The sequence below is a fragment of the Momordica charantia genome, assembly GCF_013281855.1.
Source record: "Momordica charantia cultivar OHB3-1 chromosome 2 unlocalized genomic scaffold, Mcharantia_2.0 BLBB01000002.1, whole genome shotgun sequence".
Classification (NCBI taxonomy): Eukaryota; Viridiplantae; Streptophyta; class Magnoliopsida; order Cucurbitales; family Cucurbitaceae; genus Momordica; species Momordica charantia.
Window position 1 is genome coordinate 9062200 of NW_028275160.1, and position 22100 is coordinate 9084299.

Consider the following 22100-nt stretch of genomic DNA (forward strand, 5'->3'; position numbering starts at 1 on the left):
GTTTAAAATGAGTCATTCCCCAAAAAACAAAAACTGCTAATTTTTTATGTTGAAGAAGAAACCGATCAGCAATCCATCCTCCGTCTTCTTCCCTCTCCGATCCCATTCGCTCCGTTGACCTCCGCCGTTCGCCGCCCATTCCCTTCTCGCCGGAGCCACCGGACTCTCCATGGCGCTCCAATCGAATCTCCTCCCTGCAATTGCCTTCCATTTCATCCTCCTCATGCATTCCACTTTCTCCGCCGATCCCATCGCCGCCAATCTTCTCCTCACCCCTCCCCATCGCGCCATGGTCTTGCCTCTTTACCTCTCTTCCCCTAATTCCTCCAGATTGATCTCCAAGCCTCGCCGCCATCTCCGGGAATCAAATTCCTACAATCTCTCCAACGCTCGCATGCGGCTCTACGACGACCTCCTCCTCAATGGGTGTGTTCCCCTGTTTAGAGGTCTAATGATTTTGATTTGTTTCTGATAAAATGTGTGTTGTTTAAGGTATTATACGACGCGGCTATGGATCGGGACTCCGCCGCAGCAGTTCGCGCTCATAGTTGATACCGGGAGTTCGGTTACCTATGTTCCGTGCGCAAATTGCGAACAATGTGGGAGGCACCAGGTTAAAATGTTTAGAAATTAATGATCGTAGGACCGTTTATACGGTCTTAATATTCTTATTAGATCATCTGCTCTGTTTTCCTGTAATTCAATTACCTTTCAATATATCCCTTATCGTTCTTATTTGACTGGCCTCTATAAATACCGATATGGAATTTGGTAATCTAATACATCAACCTGGTGGGGGGGGGGGGGGGGGGAATAGATCATACAGATCCTAGAATGATACATGTTTATCTGGACAAATTGTTTTTCTTGGAACAAGTGATCTTGGTATCCGACTCTGGATACTCTTGAATATTGGTACATTTCCCTCCTATTTGGTGAAAATTTTCGGTATTCTGTGTGGGTCTTGAAGGTTGTCGACATGTTAGCTTTAAGTATAAAATTTGTCCTGTCATTATTGTATTTATATTAAAATATTTCTAGTTTTTTCTTCATAGGTACCTTGGAATGTGCTGTAGTTGGTACTTAAACTTTTATTTCTATCAGGACCCGAAGTTTGATCCAGATTTGTCAAGCACGTTCCGACCTGTCAAATGCAATCTTGATTGCAGTTGTGACGATGATGGACTGCTGTGTGTCTACGAGAGGCAGTATGCTGAAATGAGCACTAGCAGTGGTATCCTTGGTGAAGATATTATATCCTTTGGCAATCAGAGTGAACTCGTACCCCAGCGTGCTACGTTTGGTTGTGAGACTGTGGAAACTGGTGATCTTTATAGTCAACGTGCTGATGGAATTATGGGTTTGGGCAGTGGTGAACTTAGTATAGTCGATCAACTCGTTGAAAAAGGTGTGATTAATGATACTTTCTCATTATGCTATGGTGGTATGGATATTGGTGGTGGTGCTATGGTTCTTGGTGGTATCTCTACTCCATCAGATATGGCTTTTAGCTTCTCAGACCGTATGAGAAGGTGTGTACAAATGTCGTTTAACCTTACAAATTGTACTTCATGCTCATTCAGCACAATTACAATTGATTCATCTCACACATTTACTTTAGTTTCGGGATGGCAACAGTCCATATTACAATGTTGATTTGAAGGAGATACGTGTTGCGGGTAAAAAATTGCTTCTGAATCCAAGTGTTTTTGATGGAAAATTTGGAACTGTCTTGGATAGTGGTACAACTTATGCTTACCTACCACAGCCAGCGTTTGGAGCTTTTAAGGATGCTGTAAGCTTCCATTTTTCTGAATTAACATTCACTGCCAGTAGTATATTTACTTTTGTCTGAATTTGAAGAGTGTTGCATCCTTTCCGGAGGACACTGTAAGATGATTTAGTTCTTACTTTTCCAGGATTATCTTTTTGCAACTTCTGTCTCAGTCTTATAATTTTTTTAATTGCATTTTTCTGTACTTCTTCTAGCTGTTTTATATTTTAATAATTTGATATGGCTTACGCTCGATTACATTATTTCCTTGACGACCTTTATAAATGGGATCATTTGATATATTATCGGATGATTTCAATTCATTGTGTGCAGTGGAATGGCAAGATCTTGTGTGATCCGAAAAATATTATTTATACAATGAAATAGGGAAACGAACAGAATGAAATGAAGAAACTTTTAGTTCCTTATCATAAAAATGAAGGATTGATCCCTGTAGTCATTCTATGACACGGCTCATAACCTGTGTCTCTTTCTCTTGCTCTCTCTAATGTTGTTGCCTTGTATGTCTTCTTTGCCATCGACTGTGCAAGTAGTCTCTAGGTCAAGGGCAATAGATCTTGTTCTTTTTTAAGAGTCTTGATTTTAATGTTACTCGTGCAATCTTGAGTTGTTAACTGTTGGAATCCTGTTTTTGACATTTTTATAGAACTCATAATGAACTTAAAAAGTCCTTCAGATTATGGACGAGGTTCATTCTTTGAAGAAGATTGGTGGTCCTGACCCAAATTTTAACGATATATGTTTTTCTGGCGCTGGAAGGTATGGTTAGCTAACACGTTTTGTCAGTTCTAAAAGTGATTTACATCAATGAGTAATTAATCCGTCTCATTATGTTAGTGATGTTGCTGAATTGTCGAAGACATTCCCGGCAGTTGACATGGTATTCGAAAATGGGCAAAAGTTGTCTCTAGCACCAGAAAATTACTTGTTTCGGGTAAGAAATTCCTCTGTGATTTTTTATTCAATTAAGAAAAGTTGTCCCGGCAGTTTATGTAGTTGCTAAGCATTGATCAAGTTAACGGATTCTTCTTTACTGTGAATTCTGCATCATTACTTCAGCACTCAAAGGTACATGGTGCATATTGTCTGGGCATTTTTGAGAACGGAAATGATCAAACTACTCTTCTAGGAGGTACCCTTTTTTTAATGGCCCACATGATTTTTCCCATGAATGCTTATTCTATGGGAAATTTGGCTTTTCTATCTGTTTGTTTTATGAAGTTGTATAATTTTTAATTTGATCACATATTTACATTTTTGCATAAATATTTTTTGTGATAGGAATTATTGTCCGCAACACTCTAGTGATGTATGACAGAGAGAATTCAAAAATTGGATTTTGGAAAACAAACTGTTCTGAGTTATGGGAAAGACTTCACATTTCTAATGATACTGCCCATGCTCCCTCTGTTTCAAATACATCACATGATACTGAAATGGCACCGGCATCTGCTCCGAGCGAGGCACCGGCATCTGCTCCGAGCGAGGCGCCGGCCTCTGCTCCGAGCGAGGCGCCGGCCTCTGCTCCGAGCGAGGCGCCGGCCACTGCTCCAAGCGAGGCACCGGCATCTGCTCCAAGCGAGGCACCACATTACATGATTCCAGGTATAGTTAAGTGCAAGGTTTCTTTTTGATTTTATGCTAGCATGGCAGCTTGACAGCATACGTTGATTCTTTAGTAATTTTCTTTGTGTGAATCATTGTTTTATTCAGTTAACCTTGATTTACTTCGACCTTTTTTTTTTTTAAAGGAGCTAATGTTTCATGCCATTCTTCATGTCATTAGGACAATTGAGGTTCTTTCAGAATTTGTGACAAGAGCAATGGCTTTTTAACATTTTAGTTTACTTTGACTATTTATGAGAACTGTTGGGTGAAGAAAATTATGTAACCAGCATTTTGGAAATATCATTTAGCGGAATTTGATGTAGATATTATAAAATTGCAATTTTCATAAGATGAATTCATGATCTTTTCAGTCTCTACCTTACATGGCCCGTTTGTGAAGTTTTCTTTTGTATTACGTGCAGGAGAGCTCCAGGTTGGACGTATCACATTTGAAATCCTGTTGAACATAAGCTACGAAGATCTGGAGCCTCATATTACAGAACTTTCTGACCTTATTGCTCAAGAGTTAAATGTTAGTTATTCACAGGTTAGTGCACATGACACATCTGGGATTGAAAATTCTTTTGGCAGTATTTGATGATAATTACGGAACAATCTTTAACATTTGCATTTTCAACAGTTCAAATGAATCGTGATGGTAATAACATATAGGTTATATTATAAATTTAATGCATGATTGTGCTTATTGGACTATAAACTATAAAAGCTTTTAATTGTGTCCCTAAATTATGAATTGCGATTCTATACCATTCTTATAGTCAGTATTATTAGCTATATAATAACATTTTATACCTAAATATCAGTTTAGCATGTGTAGCATACTTTTTTCATTAAACAACATATAAATTCCTCTTGTATAGAGATCATACTACTCTATTTTGTCCAGTTATCCACTCCATTCTGCCATTTGTCTTTTATGTATGCTACCCTTATGATTTTTGTTTTTTATGTCATATCAAATTAACCAACGTGGGGTCAATAGGCATGTCATATTATCATCTTGTCAACATTATTATCGGTAGGAACTACAATTCAAAGTTTTTGAGACAATTTAAATGTATTAAAATTTAAGGAATAAATAGTTGCCACCATCAAAATATACGGGCTAAATTTGTAATTTACCCCCACAAATTTCTTTCATTCTTTTCTCGCACCTAACTTTTTACTGCATGTCATTTCACCATTATTTCAGGTTCGTTTATTGAATTTTACCATGCAAGGAAACGATTCACTTATTCAGCTGGCCATAATCCCTGGTGGATCTTCAGAATTTTTCTCACATGCGACTGCCACTGTAAGTGAATAGACTTGCAACTGTAAACTGCATAACAACAGAAAATTCACAAGCATCAAGCCTGCCTTTTAAAATCTTGTTTTACTCTGGCAGACGATAATTGCCCAGATTGTGGAGCATCACATGCAACTACCTCCAACATTTGGAAGTTATCAGGTCGTTCAATGGAATGTCGAGCCTCTAATAAAAAGGTAAATATGTATCAATATATATGTTAAACTATAAGTTTAGTTACCAAACTTTGATGGTTGGGTCTATTTAATTATAAATTTTTGTATATGTTCCTGATTTTTTTTTTTTCTAACAAGTGCATGTCATCAATCCCAGTGTGTTAGTTGGACTAACGAGTGATAATTTTGTTAAAGAGTAAGCTAGTCAGATGAAATAAAGATTGAGTGTGCTAAAAAATTCAATGAAGCAATAGTATTCTGACCCACCTGCCTTTTTTTCATCATTTTGCCAAATTATCACTCATTGATACAATAACAACAGTTAAGTAATAGTGCTGACACATGAGCTTATTAGAATCAAAATCAAAGTTTATGAATATAATTAAAACTTTTTAAAGTTCAGGAATTAAATAATAGACGTAACCATCAAAGTTTAGGAACTAAATTTACAATTTAACTATACACATATTACTTTCCCTAACCAAAGTAGTGTATTCATGGATGGGTATCACCTCTACATTGTTCAGGTCATTGTGGAAGCAACTTTATGTTATGGTGATTGTAGCTGTTATTGTCACGCTTCTTCTTGGGTTGTCAGCATTGGGAGTGTGGCTTATTTGGAGAAGGAGACACCAATCCTTCAATTCTTATAAGCCTGTCAATGCAGCAGCTCCTGAGCAAGAACTCCAGCCCCTGTAAACAAGCTTAACCAACATATTTTTGCTTTCTGCTCCCTCTTTTCATCTTCTTCCTTCCTTTCTTTCTTTCCTGGTCAAATTTTCAGTGGGATATACAGGAAGATTCATTATTTTTCAGGTTTTTTTTATTCATTTATGCTGAAATGTTATTACATTATTTAAAAAAAAAAAAAAAAACTTGGGTGTAATGTTTTTAATTTTGTGGTGGCAGTGGTTCAAGGAATATGTATATAGGACACCCAATTCTTGGAGTTGTCCTTATTTAGAATCTTATATAAGATTGAGAATTAATTTTAATTTTTTGAGGGAAGAGCAAAATGTCTTAACTAATGGCTAAGCCAAGCTCATGTTACTCAGTGAGATGTTAATAACAATAATAGTATTTGACTTGTAGATTTTATTCGTATAGTCTATAGTTTGGAAGTGTGTGATATTTTAGTTTGCTTGTTGAGTTATAAGTTGGTTTAATTCTATTGAGCTTATGAATTTAAATTTTTAATTGTATTTTTCAAAGTTTTAATCATTAGGTAATTCTCAATTTGCTTTTATCTTTGAAGTTATCAAAATTGTACCCTTGATTTATAGTTAGAAAGTGTCAAAATGTGTTGGCAAAAAGTATCACTTATTTAATTTTGTTTTGAAGTAAAGGAACCCCTTTTATTTGACATTGCAAGCATTTTGCTGAAAATTTGTTGCTTTTTGAAAGCTTACATCGGGCTTTTAAGACATAATGGACAAAACTTCAACTACCTTTCCTCTCCCTTGCAATTCCAACTGTGATTTGTTTGAAAATTTGTTTCTAAAAAATAGATTTTATTTTCATTTTTATAAAAGTTTTAAAGAGCTATAATTGAACATCAATTTGTAGGTCCTGTATGGTACAATTCTTTTTATAAAATAAAAATAGTACTCTAGAAACATGTTTGATAATTATTTAAATTTTCTTATTCTCTAAAATTTTAAATTAAAAAAGAGAGTAAAAGTTTTATATGAAAAACATTTTTTTAAATATTCAAATCTGTTATGTTATATTTATCTTTTAAATTTATTGTAAATATATAAGTCAAGAATGATAAAATAATGCTTTTATTTATGTTTTGAAAAAACTAGGATGAGAACAACGTATATGATTCGTCAAAATTGAAAATGAGAAATAATAAATTGGAATAAGGATGTTATCAAACAAGCCTGTAACGATTATGTTTATTGTTGGGCCAATCTCGGACTAGCCTATTTACAAGTTCATAATTCTTAATAGAGTGATTCACTGTGAAAACAAATTCAAAGAAGCAAGAGTACATTTTTCTTGAAAATAGTTGTTCTTACATGTTTGAGGAGATGAGAAAAATCCATACACCTCAATAGTAGTTGAAAAACATTCCAAAATATTTTGGGAGGCTGAAAAATGGGCTTGCAAATATAGCAAAAAGTTATTATTATTATTATTATTATTTTTATAGCAAAAAGTTAATTAACCGTAAATATAGCAACAGTTTTTCTAATTTACAAATAAAAAAAAATAGATGGCCAACCCAAAAAAAAAAAATGAGAATGTAAGTTGTACCTTTAAAATTGACAATTTTCTAAAAATTGGAAAAACCGTTTGGATGAAATATGTCACTAATATAAAGTACATTAATTGTTACTTATTATCAGTTATATTAATAATATACTTAAAAGAAAGTATATTATTTTGATATAATTTGTTATATGGATAAGAAAGCAAAACAAATATCGATAATGGAGAAAGAACTTGGCTCGATACCATTGTGCTCCTCACCCTGGTCTAATAATATGTAAATAAATGTCGGATTTTGGCTTTTTTTTTAATTATTTTACTAATACTTATAGGTCTCATCGTCTAACAATGGAGAAAAAAAAATTTCCTATGGAGAGGAAGTATCATCTCATCGTGGATGTTGTCCAACGAAGATACATGTGACTTACTTTTAGTTGCACCCAAAAGATTTCGTACTAATGAGATAATTATCTACTATGTAACTAATTTTACAGTCCATGAGTGTTGATTTTACCGTGAATTGTCTTGAATTAATGATAAAAATCAATTAATTTGAAATTATTTGAGCTTAAAAAATAAATTCATCAAGCTCTTAATTTGAAGAAAAAATATCAAATAACTTTGATTATTTAATGAATAATTAATTCATAGGGATTATTGATTTATTTATTATTATTTTTTTAGTACAACAAATTAATAATATAGGACTAAATCTCTGACCTCAAAGAAAATAGTAGACGTAAATTATCACGGAGTGATATGTTCACTATCAACATATCACTGGGTAAAGAAATCCATAGCCCTCATCCAAAAATTGCCATTAGCAACCCAAGTTGACTATTGTTTGATTTTGAAAAGTTCAAAGTTTCTTTATAAAATTATTCTAGAAAAAATATATATATCTAAGACTTTAGGGTAGAAAGAACTTTTAAGCTCTAGTTCTTAATCATGCTAAAACATCTATATATTTCTTCGACTAATCATTTTTCTATAGCTTTTTAAAAGTTAATCCATAAGTGTTGAGATAGAATGTCACTTAATTATCAAAGTAACAATTAAAAATCAATCAAATCAATTATAGCTCGAGCTTCCTATACTCTAATTTGATACTATAACTTAGTGCAATCTCATTGTTTAAGACGGTCGTTTTCTACACTTGGTCGAAGCGCATAGATTGCGACGTTTCCTTCCTTTGTATCAAAAATTTCAAGAAAGAAGTTGATATCGACCAAGTTCCTTAACATGATCACCTAGTTGGACAATTGTTTCATAAAATACTTTATTCTTCGAGACCAGGTAATCTTTGGACTAAACATGGACATGATATTCTTACCCCTACCTTTAAGAGCATGTTAGAACACAACCCTTGAATAATAATACTTACCAACTTGAATGATCAAATGCTACAACTTGTAGTCATTTAAATCTCTCTTTCCTTTTTTGCCCTTTATTTTGTATGAGGTAATATGTTGTTTTATTCTCGTGAACACACTAATATTATTGTTATGACAAAATATTTATGAGTTATTTGGTTAGGTTAGAATCATTGTCCAAAAAAAGATAACAACTTAAACGTTATGGTTAGGGCAGGGTGGCTATACTTCTTTTCATTTGTTATAGTTACAAAGGCGCTACTTCTTGCTGCGAAAAACTAGTATCGATCCTGGTTCAATTCAACCCAAATTAATTTTGAGAGAATCTACAAATCAACTCAAGTTACTAAAATCAAATCTTACTCAAGTAAAGTTAGAAAAAAGTTAGAAGTCAACCAAATTCAAAGCATTTTAGAAGGAGGTGATTGCATTTCTTTGGAGCATCCCCTTTTCGTAACAAATCAGCTGAGTAAAATTTAAGGAATGAAGATGAAGAGAGCATCTCTAGAAGAAGTTTGAAGAAGAAGAACACATGGTAACAAGAAGAATAAAATCGACCCCACATTCCAACTCCAAGTAGGCCATTTAAAAGGCCAAAAGGAATAAAAAGAAGGAAGTTTAATCCTTCAACTAAAATCAATAAAATAATTCAGGAAGAAAAAGTCTGCGGTGAATGGAATGGAACGGAAACGGAAGGGAATAGGCGAAATCTGGGTGGTGGGTTTCACGCAAGCGCATCGATAGAGCTGGAGAGGCGCCTAGAGCAGCATCTTGTGATCTTCGCTCTCCATTTCGTTTGCTGCATTTCTGGTGCCACTTCTATTGCTTGCTTCTGGGTTTGATCCGTAAGATTTTGAAGTCTTCTGCTGTGTTGTGTTTTGTTTTTGTTTTTCGTTTTTATTCTCTTCTACTTCGATTCCTTTTGTTTTAGTTGTAACCCCCTTCTTCTCTCTCGAATTCTGTATTTGGGGTGACTTGTAATGATCAACGGCTTCCGTCTTTGTGCTGCTTGTAATTGGGTTTTGTTTCAAATTTGAATTTCGAATCGGCATTTCTAGGATCTCCAGAGGTAACTGGATTTAGTATAGCAGAAGTATATGGTCGTATGCAGGAAGAAGATAAAAAATTAGGACCTACCTTTTCATTTCCTTGAAGCGGTGGTTAAGAGTTCCTGCGTTCTTTGCATCTCTTTATTGTAGTTAACCATTTTCACCTCAGAAACAGCATGAAGAAAATGCCCTCAGAGGATAAATACTAGTTTTTCTTCATACTGGTAACCTATCGTATGTTGGTTTCTTTCTTTTCTGGATTTATTACAGAGTGATTGGATTTGGTCTAGTAGGTTTCGAACTAAGAGCTTTGTTTTGGTTCTTGTGCAAAATTTTTACTTTAGAATATGGTTATGTGCTTGTGAAACCGTTCTAGTATGAGTGGTAAGGGAGAAGAAATGTTGATAAATTTAGATTATACACGGTTAATGTCTAGGAGCATAGGGTTTTACGAATTTGTAAGAATTCCAAAAACTAAGCAACAGTTTTATTGACTATACAGTTTCTTGCGCCCAAATATACTAAAACAATTTATTTATAACTAATTTGAGATATGCGGAGAGCTTATTGGCATTATAGCTCTTTGATGCCTTGGACTCTACTTTCACCTCATTGCTTTGGTGTGTAGCGATTTATTTATTTTTTACTTTCAAGGGATTCTTATTGTTTTTTATCTACTTGTTCATGTTTGGCAGGATCAGTGTTCATGGGTCATGAATCTTCTCTATGCTAGTTATTTATATAGCTTCTCGGGGATCAGTAATGCAGGGAAGTTTGTCTACTGTTTGACGTTGTTACTCCATTGTAAGAACAAGGTATTAATCCTCCCTAATCTATTCTATGCACTCTTAGAGGATAGATTTCTTTTTACACATTGGACATGTAGAATTACTGATCAAATTGCTGTTCTTTCTTCTTGCATTAGTAGTTTTAGGGCAATTGATAATATTTGTATATTCTGATAACTCTTGATGGTGAGGACCTTAGTGGTTGCCATCGACATAAAAACTTTTAAGGCTATTCTTCATCTGTAAATTTCTTTTGTTTCTTGAATAATAAATTGTATAAAAAAGAATGTTGTTAAATAATTTTTTTTTCCTTTTTTCTTTTCTATTCTTCATTTTTGTTCACTGTTTATTTAAGAAGTTCGTCTTTCGAGAGTTTGTATCTTTGAACAATTTTGTTCCTTTTCATTATTTCATTGAGAAGTTCATATCTTGTTCAAAAACAGTATTTAAGAGTACTAATCATGTTGGAAATTGGAATTTGTTGACTTGCTTTTAATTAATAAACATTTTATGTTCAAATCAGTTCATTCATTATTTATAGGGTTGCGGTCTGCTTATTCTGCTCAATTTTCCCGCATTCCAAGTATCCTTGAATTATAGCTTTTTTTTTTGACAGATTGAATTCGAGCTTATTACTATAATAATCTACTTTAATATTTTCAGTTTCATTACTTTTTTCAACCATGAATATGTGTAAGGAACATGTTAAATCTATCTTGAGTTCGTCAATATCAATAAGATAGATGCACTTTTTATTTCTATTTCTAAGGGTATGAATTACTGCATAATGTTCCAAAAGTCGAATAGGGGTAAAGATGGTGGACAATCTTTTTTCTTGATGTTTAGAAAGCACAACCTCTGTTGTCTTCCTTTACACAGTCTGTTAATGTAGTAAGAGTAGAACTAAGACCAAGAAAATTTTGGACTCTGTTAAGTGTGAATTCTGTTCTAGTTGCTCATTGATAGCATTCACCTTAGTTGGATCGACTGTTACACCTTTATGCTGTTTATTGAATCCTAGAACCAATAACTTGGAACCTTGAAAATAAATTTCTTCAGGATTTTTACATATCTTATTCTCATGTAGAACATAAAAACTTGCCTAAAATGACTTGGGTGCTCCTTACCAGACTTATCTTATTCTCATGTAGAACATGAAAACTTGCCTAAAATAGCCTCATGATGTCTTCAAATTTTGCAAAAATATGCCAGACTGAAGTTAGAAGACTCTCAATCATGATAGTCAATGCTTCTCTCTTTTTATTTTTTTATATAAGAAACAATTTCATTGACGGTATTGGAGAGGTAAGCCATTGTTAAAAGGAGAAGAATTTTTACACCAAAAGAGAACCAAAAAGGAAAGAGATTGGAAGCCCTTGATGACTGGATTTTGAGTTTTGTAAGCCCTTAGTGGCTGGAACTTCAAGAAAAAGGCAAATATTTTGTGGAATTGCACAGTGAGAGCTCTCCCATGGCAGATTTGGAAGTAAAGAAATCAACCCATTTTTTTAGTGATAAGTTTACTATTTTAGACTTTTTCTTTTGTAGTATTGTTCAACATAATGCTTTTTGGTGGTGCTCAAATCACAAGAAAGTATTTTGTAACTACAGTATTTTGTCGATTATGTCAGATTGGAAGACTTATTTTGTAAGTAGTTAGTTTCTGGGTGGGGACCTTCTCGTTCCTCAGCCCAAGGTTGTTTCTTTCCTTTCTGAACATACATCTCTCTGTTTATTAACAAGAGAAAAAAAAGAGATTCAAGGAAACTTTCAAAGCTCTTTCTTTATTTTCCTCTCAAGCCAAAGAGACCAAAAGGACACTCTAATAATTTTTTTAAAACTATAATGAAAAACCATACTTTCAGGGAGAATTAAATGATATACAATTTCATATAAAAAAATGACATACAATTGGGCAAAATAGAAAGAATCATCCTAAAACAAATGAAGCCAGACACCCAAAGGGAGGGGGTGTTAAACCTAACTGAAGGTCAAATATCCCCCAGAACGTCTCCACCCTTTAAAGATCTTCATATTTCTCTCAAACCAAATATACCACAAAATAGCTAAGAAGGTAGTTTTCCATAAAATATGCCCCTTTGAAGGGGGGATGAAACACCCTTCTATCATCAAATGGAATCATTTGATTTGGGTTGAGGATGCATCGAATGTCTCTAGAAAAGAGTCCCCAGATTAAGGTAGCAAAGTTACATCTCCAAAGCAAATGGTCCAAGTTCTTGGAGGCACATTTGCACTAAATGCAGCCCTAACAACATGGAGGAAACCCGCCCCTAAGGGGCAGCCCGGTTGGCAAGGGCTTGGGGTCTCTTGGTCGTATTGGCTTGAAGATCTCAAGTTCAAATCTTTTGGTGAGCTTAATATCAAAAACCCTTGATGCCTCTCGAGTTCAGGCCTTGGAGTGGGCGCAAGTGCCCTTGGTATAGGGGAGCAAAGCTCGACTCTCCGTTATATAAAAAAAAAGGACATGGAGGAAACCCTTTGGATGGAGTCAATTGTGTTAATCCTCCCACGTATGACCTGTCAAGCAAAAATTCTAACCTTCTTGGGAGCTTTCACTTTCCATTTTCCCATAGCAAAGAAAATAAAAATGAATTTGGATGGAAATTTCCCCATAAGAAGAAGAAATAAGTAGAAAAGAAGCCGAATGAAGGATTGGGACTCCACAAACGAAAATCCCCAGAACCTGGGCATAGATGGCACCCTTGCAATAGAACAATCAGAGAGGAGAAATGGGAAGGGAACCCAGTTAATGTATACGTAAGCAGATTGATTGGGCTCGTGGGGAGCACCACATTACGATTAAAGGTGGAGAGTATGAATGCCCTAAATTTTCAAGCATATGAACAATTGAAGAAAATGTGGCCTTGTGCTTCAAAATCCATCCATCTCTCAAAGCTTCTACAGATTTATCTGATACACCCTGTTTTAATAAGTTAAGACATGGACCTGTTTTAAAGCAAAATTTCTCAACAGGTGGGTTAGATAAGGGTAGTACGGCAATGGTTGATCGTGCAATGGTTGTGAAGTACGGCACACACTGGGGAAGAATTTGTCTTTGAGGTTAAAGGGTAGCCTTTGAACTACATAATTGAGGTAGTATATTCCGGCATCTGGTTTTACGTAAGGAATCTCTTCTGCTTCTGCATCCTCATTACCTCAACAAATGCCTTTCTCCTCAAGAAGGGACCTACTAGACAGAGTTATAACAGCCAACAGGCATTTGGAAGATGGTCTTGCTGTCCATAATGCAAGCTTTTCTCAGTATTTTTGGCCTTGAATAGGATTTACTAATTTTTTTTGCTGATAGTGGGTCACTAGACAAGCTGATTTAGATACTTCATCAACCTTAATCTTCTCTTGGATATTATTTACTCAAAGACGACTCACCTCTGATCTTGTGCTACATAGAATCATTGGATCCTCTTTCTTATACTTGCAAACTTATCATCCATCCACAGTCTTGCCTAGTTGTCTCTCAACTTTGTGAACCATAGTAATTGCTTTGATCAAAATACCTGCACGATGTGAAATCAATTCTCTTCTATACTGTGAATATATTATCATGATAGTGTGTCAATATCTTGTGCGGTTTCATCCTGGCATCATTTGGTTAATTTCTTATCTCATCTTATCTTAGCCTTTGTTTGTAAATTGAAGGTCTTTTCTGATCTTATAGATCAAGACCAGCTGCCAAATAATAAATACAATGAACCAGGATGGTTAATCCCTTAATTCTAATTTCTATTGACTTGGTAGAGTTCTATATGAATTCTCTTCGTTGAGGCAGAGGTACTTGAAAGTCGAAGTCTTGATGTCCTAGATGAGTCTAATACATCCTTATACTCCAAGAGTGTACACATGCCCAATTATAATTGAGACACAACTTGGATGCATGGAATTGAAATGTCCTAGGTTTGATACTTTGATTATTATTATTTTAAATTTTTTGAGATGATGTTGGTTGGCACTCCTTGACATGTCCCCATGCCCTCTAATTTTAACTTTTTGTAAAGCAATTCTTAGATTTTATTTAATAGAAATAACTTTTTTTTTAATATAATTATAATGAATGTGTTACTATTTACTAGGTATGATTGTGGTTGTTTAGATATTCAAGGGGGTAAGAAGTGTTAGATAATTGTTGTTAGATCTTGTGTGATGTGTTCGTTAGTTTCTGATTTATGGTCTCTCCCTCATGTATCTTAAATAAGAAACATCAATATGGATATTGGACATGGATGTGGATATAGACAATAATTAAGACATGAGACACTTTTTCGAATATATCTTTTGAGAAATGCATTTGCATGGTTTGATGCTTTTAGGAAATTTTATACATGGTAAATTACATGATCCATTCTAATTTTTAATATAGAAAATAAATTATATGTCAGTAAGAATGATTATTTGGTAAAATTTACAATCAGAAAGTTCAAACATCCCAGAAAATAGAAGGAAAGTGGTGATGCTAGTTTCCTACTTCGTGACTAAGTTAGTTACCAGGAACCTAAGAAGCATGGATACGGATATGAGACATGGACATTACATAACACGACACAAATATGGTGACACATTAGTTTCTAGAAAACGGACACATTTATGATGTGAAATGTATATTAAGAAAAAAATTAAGTCAATAAGCTTATACATTTATATGCTTAAAATAATGAGTTTGATGTATCTTGCTCACAAAATTTATTACTTTTGTCTTATATTACTATCTTGTCTATTTATTATATGCTTAATAAATAATTAAATGTTTTCACTCCCGTCGGGAGTTTATATTTTGGAAGATTGTATTTTCTTTTTATTATTTCAATGAAAAGTTTGTTTCTTGTTCTAAAAAAAATAAATGATTACATGTTTCATAGGTGCCGGTCTTGGACTCATATTACATTACATCTAATGTCTAGTATACATTTATTGTGCTAGCAAATGTTAGGAGTATTCGACATATGTCAGAGATAGACACATGTGCTTCTTAGTCGCGAAATTTTACTCTTTATTTTTTATTTTTTAAATAATTTTTTATAACATTCTATTTACTGCTATGTCTTGGTGTAAATCATCCCCTTATTATCACTCTACTCATATAGCATGATCTCTCTTTTAACCAATTGGAGAAGTTTTCTGTAATTCCATTGGTCTTTTGGTGAGATTTTCTTTCCTCTTTTGTAATTTCACTTATCAATGAAATTGTTCTTTATCTAAATTTTTTTTTAATAATTTTTCTTTTAAATTTCCATATATTTAGGTACCTTTATTTATTTTTTTATTAGTTATTCTTTCTATGCTTTTATAGTTTTACTATGTTGCATGTTGGTGTAGTTATTACTTTGATAACATATCTTTAAGTAATTGAAGTCTTTTCTACTACCATCTCCACATAATGTATCTCGACCTGTTCTTAACTTATCCATAACATATCCCAAGAAGTTTAAATTTGAAACGAAATTGAGTATTCTAGATCACATCTTTAAAGTTGGGTGTTAAATTAACACATTGCTCAACATGGAGTGGTGGTGCTTCATAGATCTTATTGGGATGGACTTTTGCCCCACAGTAGAAGCGTAGAAGCATACAAACAAATTGATATTGGTCCAAAAAGATTTAGTTTTTCGATCAAATAACATTTAGTTGATATTTGAAAAGCCTCTTAACATGTGAACTCCATACAATACAACCCTCGGAGAGATTTTCATTTAGTTAACATGTGAGTAGACACTTCTTCTTTTTGGATAGGAAATGTGGATCATTTCATCGAGAGCAAACACTTATTTGGAACATGAAGTGAAGACTATTATTCTTCTAGTCCTTTTCTTCTTCTAGCATCCTTTCTTCTTCATAGCTTACTTACAATTAAGGTGGAGTCAAATCATCCTATGATATGTGGTTGCTTTTATTTAGGGAAGAACAAACATATTGTGATCTACTCTTATACGATCTCATTATTAGTAGAAATTCTTTTTTCGTTTTTCTTTTTTCTTTTTTCTTTTTATGAAAAAGACAACTTCAATTGAGAATAAATGAAAGAAAACAAGAGGGCAATACAAAAAAGGAAAGCCTAAGCTAAAAAGAGCCAAGAAGCACCCAAAACAAAAGAAAAAAGAAAGAAAAGCAAATTACATTCTCTTGCAGGATGGAAATCATAGACATATACCTACTGATTCACTTTCCCATAAGACATTAAGTGGATCCCGTGTTTTCAATATTTTCAAATTTGAAATCTAAAAACGATGAAAACGTCTAAACTATGTTTTCAAAATATGGGGCTTTCAAGTCATCTAATCTAGATTTTGTTTTTGACAAATTTGCCCACCAAACGTATATTCTAAAAATTGATTTTGCTTGACAAATCTGAAAACATAAAATAAGGTTCAAATCACGTCCCAAGCAGGCCTTAAGCTGCTGGCAGTGTTCTCAAGACACACTTAGGAGATCACCTGTGGCAAGGGGTGATGCAAGGTGCATGGCCCATCAACTGAGTGGCTTCAAATAAGGCGCCTGCCATTTGGGCGTTTCAATCACCATGAAGAAGAAGAGAATGCTATATGCAATCCTTGGAATAATGCTCCTTCAGTCCTACTTAACTTGGGAGTCCATACCTTTGTATATCCTAACCCTGTAAATAAGGAGAGAGTAATACTTAGTACTTACAAACTCTCTTGTCATGTGTTGCTTCCTGCTAATGCAGTTGGCTATAAAAGACTGTTTTACCATGGAAACCCCAATGAATGCTTTTAGAAAAATAGAAGTTTAACAGCTTCTATATTCGTTTACTAAAGAAGTCATCTATACATAGGCTTGAGTTCTTTGATTCAATTTGCTATTGCTCCCTCTAAAAGGGATCCCAACTCTCGGGAAGTTCTAGGGATGATTTTCAATCATCTGCCAATTTACTTATCTTTACCATTTTTTTTATTATGTAGTTTTTTAATATACTGCTTCTATTCTGTTTTTTATTTTTTTGATTTGGCTATTCTTCTCCGTCCCATCCACCCTCCCATTATAAGTATATTCCCTCTCTTTCACATTGATTGACTTCTGATAGTTACGCAGGTGCAAAATGGGGGTATCATTAATTAAAGTGCTTCTTAGACGTATTTCATCATTTCTTCAACTTTCATCTTCTGACTATGTAAATTTACAACCAACTCTGAAGTACTACCATATAATAGAAGGGGTCTTGAAGCTACTGAGGCCAATACTGGATGCAGTTGTTGATTCAGATATTGCTTCCGATGAAGAGCTTACTAAGGCATTTGAACAACTTGATCATTCAGTGGATGAACTAAGGATGCTCTTTGAAAATTGGCAACTATTGTCGAGTAAAGTATATTTTGTAAGTTCTACAGTATCCTTATTATTATTTTTTCTTTTAATTGCAAGTTTATCTCTCTCATCAACTGATGGTACTCTACTGACTGGGAGCAATTTGAAAGTAAAGATTCTCATGTGGAAGTTTTAGGGCCTAATGATTCTGCTGTTGGTACTCTATTTTTTTTTTTTTAAATATTTTGTTTGCTAACAACTTTTTTGTCCTATAATCAACTTTTTAATTTCTTAAAATTATAGTGAAATTAACAAATTAGTTCGAATTGATGCTAAATACTGTTGGGATCCAGCAGCCTGAAAAATAGCAAGAAGCTTCTAGAGTGTCTAACAGTAGCAGTTTGATGTTTTTCAAAGCGACTTTAACTATCTAAGCCAGAAGATAATGGTAAAGGAGAGAGAAAATAGTATTATTTGTTACTAGGACTGAAATTTTGAAGAGGATTTTGAAATGGGCTGGGACTTGTGGGAAACCATTGCTTGTAGTTTATTGATTGAATAATATGTTTGACTGAGTAGATATGGTGCTGTCAGACTCTTGTAGGCAAAATTATAAGAGTAAGGTGTGTTGCATGTTTGTTTGTTTTAGCGTGCTTGGCTTGAACATGTTGAGAGCAAATGGGTGAGAATGTGTTTTGTTTTTTGAAATTTGGCCAGTATTTCACAAGTAATTTATAAAACTAAAAAACAAACCAGAGATGTTAATAATAAATCACCTCGTTTTTAAACATAAGAAATTAAGGACAAGATCATTATCAAATGGAATTTAGTCTTTATTCATTAATCAGGAGTATCTTTATTCTTGAAAATACATTTTGAAGCATAACCTTGACTTTGTCAATTTTGTACCTTCTTGGACTATATTTGGTTTGATGCTGACCAATGACCGTCATGCTCACAAATAGGAACATGGGTTTCAAACTCCATTTAGTCATTTGAATAACTTATTACGAATGGGGCGTGGGAGCCCCTAGGTATAGGGGAGCAAAGCTCCGATTCCTAGTTATCAAAAAAAATAAAAAAACTTATTATGAACTTGAAAAGTCTATTTGCTTCATCGTCCCGTCCCCATGTGTAACAAATTTGTCACTAGATATTCTTACTCTTGCACCCTTTGCTTTTAGTTTCCTATGCTTTTCTATTTAGGAGGTTGTGCTCATTGGAGACTTTTGCAGAGATGACTTGTTTGAGAGGCAGGAAATATTTTCTTGAAATTTTAGGAGCATCTCTTTACTAACCTGTCTCTCTGTTTTCCTCCCTACTTTCCTTTTCTGTGTATGATCCAAGGTACTGCAAAGTGAAGCACTAATATCAAAAATTGGAAAATCTAGCCTCGATATATTCCAGCTTCTTCAGTCTTCAAATGAAAATCTCCCGGAGGAATTGAGTTCAACATCTCTTGAGGTAATTACTGATGTAAGATTTATGGTTTCAACTTTTCTCCATGATATTGTTAGAGCTTATCCGTCACCTTTTTTTTCCTCGCTTATTACCATGGACTATAAATGTTGTGAAGGTGAAAACCAATATATGGACAGCATCTGTTTTTTGTCTTTCTGTTGGATGAATGTTTAGGGAGAATGCTGAGCATTCTTGATAAATAAGTTGCATGATGAATTATTGCAGCACTGCGTCCAAAAAGTTAATCATATTGGAAAGGAACAAATATCTTCCATTATCAAAGATACCATAAGGAATCAAATAGAGGGTATCGGACCCAGCTCAGATGTCTTGGTGAAACTTGCGGATTCCCTGAGCTTGAGATCAAACCAGGAGATTTTAATCGAGGCCGTGGCCCTTGAAAAGTTGAAAGAGAATGCAGAACAAGCTGAAAATACTGGAGAAGCTGAGGACATTGATCAAATGGTTGCTCTTGTAACCCGCATGCATGAACGACTTATAACAATAAAGCAGTCCCAAAGTTCTAGTCCTGTATCAATACCTGCTGATTTCTGCTGTCCTCTTTCTCTCGAACTAATGACAGATCCAGTTATCGTCGCATCAGGGCAGACCTATGAGCGGGTTTTTATAAAAAACTGGATTGATCTGGGGCTCAATGTTTGTCCAAAGACTAGACAGACATTGGCTCACACCAATCTTATACCTAATTTCACTGTTAAGGCTCTAATTGAAAACTGGTGTGAGACGAACAATGTGAAATTGTCTGACCCCGCAAGGTCAGTGAACTTGAACCAGCTCTCACCCCTACTCGTTGGGAACTTTGATTCTGATGCACATCGAGAACCCATTTTTCCTCGTTCCCCTGGCTACCAACTGATGTCTCCTCAATCAACCAGGTCTGCAGGTTCAGGAAAGAACTTGAACTCACTTGGTGGAACTCATAGAGATGGAAATTCTTCTTTGCTCTCCCATTCTTTCTCTGAGGATTCCTTGTCAAATGATGCTGGAGATGAAAGAGGGATTGATTTTAGTAGACTAAGGCTTACAAGTTCAGAAGATCGACCAGGCAAATTGGAAGAGAATGGTTGTGATTTGGTTGCTAAACCATCCATGTCACCATCTAGAACCAATGTTCCAAATACCAGTGAGGATGAACATTCACATAGTCATAATAGGAGCGCATCCACCTCTAGTGCAATCTCAAATGCTAATCTCTCTCGAGAAACTTCAGGGGAAGCCAATGAAGCTTCACAGTTGTCAACCAATCTGACAGGTTATGGCAGTGATGCTGCTGGGGAGAGTAAATCAGAGCCCTCGGCTGCCACTACCTCAACTACCAGCCGCAGAGAACCAGAGATTCCAGCTAGACTAGCTGACTCAAGATCTCGGGGTAATACAATTTGGCTCCGGCCATCAGAGAGGTTTGCCACTAGAATAACTGCATCATCTACCACTGAGACGAGGCCAGATCTTTCTGCTATTGAAGCACAAGTTCAGAAGGTGGTTGAGGAATTGAAGAGCAGTTCACTCGAAACTTTAAGAGGTGCTACAGCTGAATTGCGGCTATTGGCCAAACATAATATGGATAACCGGATAGTGATTGCTCAATGTGGGGCCATTGTATATTTGGTTGATTTGCTCCTCTCTGCAGACTCGAAGATCCAGGAGAATGCTGTTACAGCACTTCTAAACTTATCCATCAATGATAATAATAAAAGTGCCATTGCTCAGGCCAATGCAATCGAGCCTCTGATTCATGTTCTTAAAACTGGGAGCCCGGAGGCGAAGGAGAACTCGGCGGCCACACTTTTTAGCCTCTCAGTGATTGAAGAGAACAAGGTCAAAATTGGAAGGTCTGGAGCAATAGGACCGTTGGTTGAATTGTTGGGTAATGGAACTCCAAGGGGAAAGAAGGATGCAGCTACAGCTTTGTTTAATTTGTCAATATTCCATGAGAACAAGGCTAGAATTGTACAAGCTGGAGCTGTGAGGCATCTTGTGGAGTTGATGGACCCAGCAGCAGGAATGGTTGACAAGGCTGTTGCTGTGTTGGCAAATCTTGCCACGATTCCTGAGGGTAGGTCTGCGATTGGTCAGGAAGGTGGAATTCCTGTTCTGGTCGAGGTCGTCGAGTTGGGTTCTGCAAGAGGAAAGGAAAATGCGGCAGCAGCATTGTTGCAGCTTTGCACAACAAGCAATAGGCATTGCAGTATGGTGCTCCAAGAAGGAGCCGTGCCACCGCTAGTGGCGTTGTCACAATCTGGCACTGCTAGAGCCAAAGAAAAGGTACATCAGAGTCTGCCATGGTTGCTTAATCTTATATTTCATATTTTATGGTTAAATTATAAGTTTGGTCCAGAATTTTTAAGGTTGTGCCTATTTAAATTCTATATCCTAAAAAGTTTCCAATGGATCCTAAACTTGTAAAGTCGTGTCTATCTGGTCTGCTCTCTTAAAAGTTTCTAATAGGTTTTTTAACTTCAATTTTGTGTTCAAAGGTCCTTACTGGTTGCCATTAATTCTATTAGTTTAGTCATTTAAAAATTACACAGCAGACAGTTTTCGGGTCAGTTCAGGAAAATAAGCACAACCTTAACGTTGGAACTAAATTTATAATTTAACCATATTTTTCTCTGCTAACTATTTGGCTAATCTCAGGCCCAAGCACTTCTTAGCCATTTCAGAAGCCAGAGACATGGTAATTCAGGAAGAGGGTAATTCTTTTATTACAATCTTAAATGCCATCTGAGGTCTTTGAGAAAGATGTATGTACATCTGATGTATCAAATAATGCATGTGAAGAAGGTGTTCAGTTGCTTGATTTTTTGCACTGTACGTTCCCCAAAAGTTGGAAGGCAGAGTGAAACATTGGAAAAGGAAAAAAAATTACTTCAGATTGGATTAGATTCTGTAAAATATTCTATTCTAGTTGGTGATTTAATTTATATTTGTAACTCTGATCTTCTATTTCTTTTTTGGAAAAAGAAAAAAAGAAAATTAATAGGATGTATATATAAATGTTTCCTCTGAA

General features: G+C 35.0%; 2 protein-coding genes across 6 annotated transcripts; both read left to right on the top strand.

Moving 5' to 3' along the window:
* Positions 1–5986, top strand: LOC111017863 (aspartic proteinase Asp1). 3 transcript variants are annotated; one of them, XM_022293742.2, is made up of 12 exons: positions 1–426; positions 493–613; positions 1105–1532; positions 1639–1795; positions 2472–2554; positions 2633–2729; positions 2855–2927; positions 3077–3400; positions 3826–3950; positions 4617–4718; positions 4812–4909; positions 5416–5986. In XM_022293742.2, the coding sequence occupies exons 1-12, from the start codon at positions 170–172 to the stop codon at positions 5585–5587; spliced, it is 2037 nt and encodes a 678-aa protein (XP_022149434.1). In that variant the 5' UTR covers positions 1–169; the 3' UTR covers positions 5588–5986. The 3 variants fall into 3 exon arrangements, with proteins under 3 accessions (XP_022149434.1, XP_087976597.1, XP_087976598.1); XM_088120471.1 differs by having other exon boundaries at positions 287–426; positions 1056–1532; XM_088120472.1 differs by lacking the exon at positions 493–613 and having other exon boundaries at positions 292–426.
* Positions 5987–8956: 2970 nt separating this feature from the next.
* LOC111017892 (U-box domain-containing protein 4) lies at positions 8957–22100 on the top strand. 3 transcript variants are annotated; one of them, XM_022293781.2, is made up of 6 exons: positions 8957–9323; positions 10223–10342; positions 17388–17678; positions 18956–19072; positions 19295–21355; positions 21728–22100. In XM_022293781.2, exons 2-6 carry the CDS (start codon positions 10241–10243, stop codon positions 21785–21787), a joined length of 2631 nt encoding a protein of 876 aa, XP_022149473.1. In that variant the 5' UTR covers positions 8957–9323; positions 10223–10240; the 3' UTR covers positions 21788–22100. The 3 variants fall into 3 exon arrangements, with proteins under 3 accessions (XP_022149473.1, XP_022149474.1, XP_022149475.1); XM_022293782.2 differs by having other exon boundaries at positions 8957–9288; XM_022293783.2 differs by having other exon boundaries at positions 8959–9323; positions 17396–17678.

Coding starts and splice junctions, on each gene's coding strand:
- LOC111017863 (XM_022293742.2), top strand. CDS start 170: ATGGCGCTCCAATCGAATCTCCTCCCTGCAATTGCCTTCCATTTCATC. Junction 2,555..2,632: donor TGTTTTTCTGGCGCTGGAAG/GTATGGTTAGCT, acceptor TCATTATGTTAG/TGATGTTGCTGAATTGTCGA. Junction 3,951..4,616: donor TAAATGTTAGTTATTCACAG/GTTAGTGCACAT, acceptor CCATTATTTCAG/GTTCGTTTATTGAATTTTAC.
- LOC111017892 (XM_022293781.2), top strand. CDS start 10,241: ATGAATCTTCTCTATGCTAGTTATTTATATAGCTTCTCGGGGATCAGT. Junction 10,343..17,387: donor TACTCCATTGTAAGAACAAG/GTATTAATCCTC, acceptor GACTTCTGATAG/TTACGCAGGTGCAAAATGGG. Junction 21,356..21,727: donor CTGCTAGAGCCAAAGAAAAG/GTACATCAGAGT, acceptor GGCTAATCTCAG/GCCCAAGCACTTCTTAGCCA.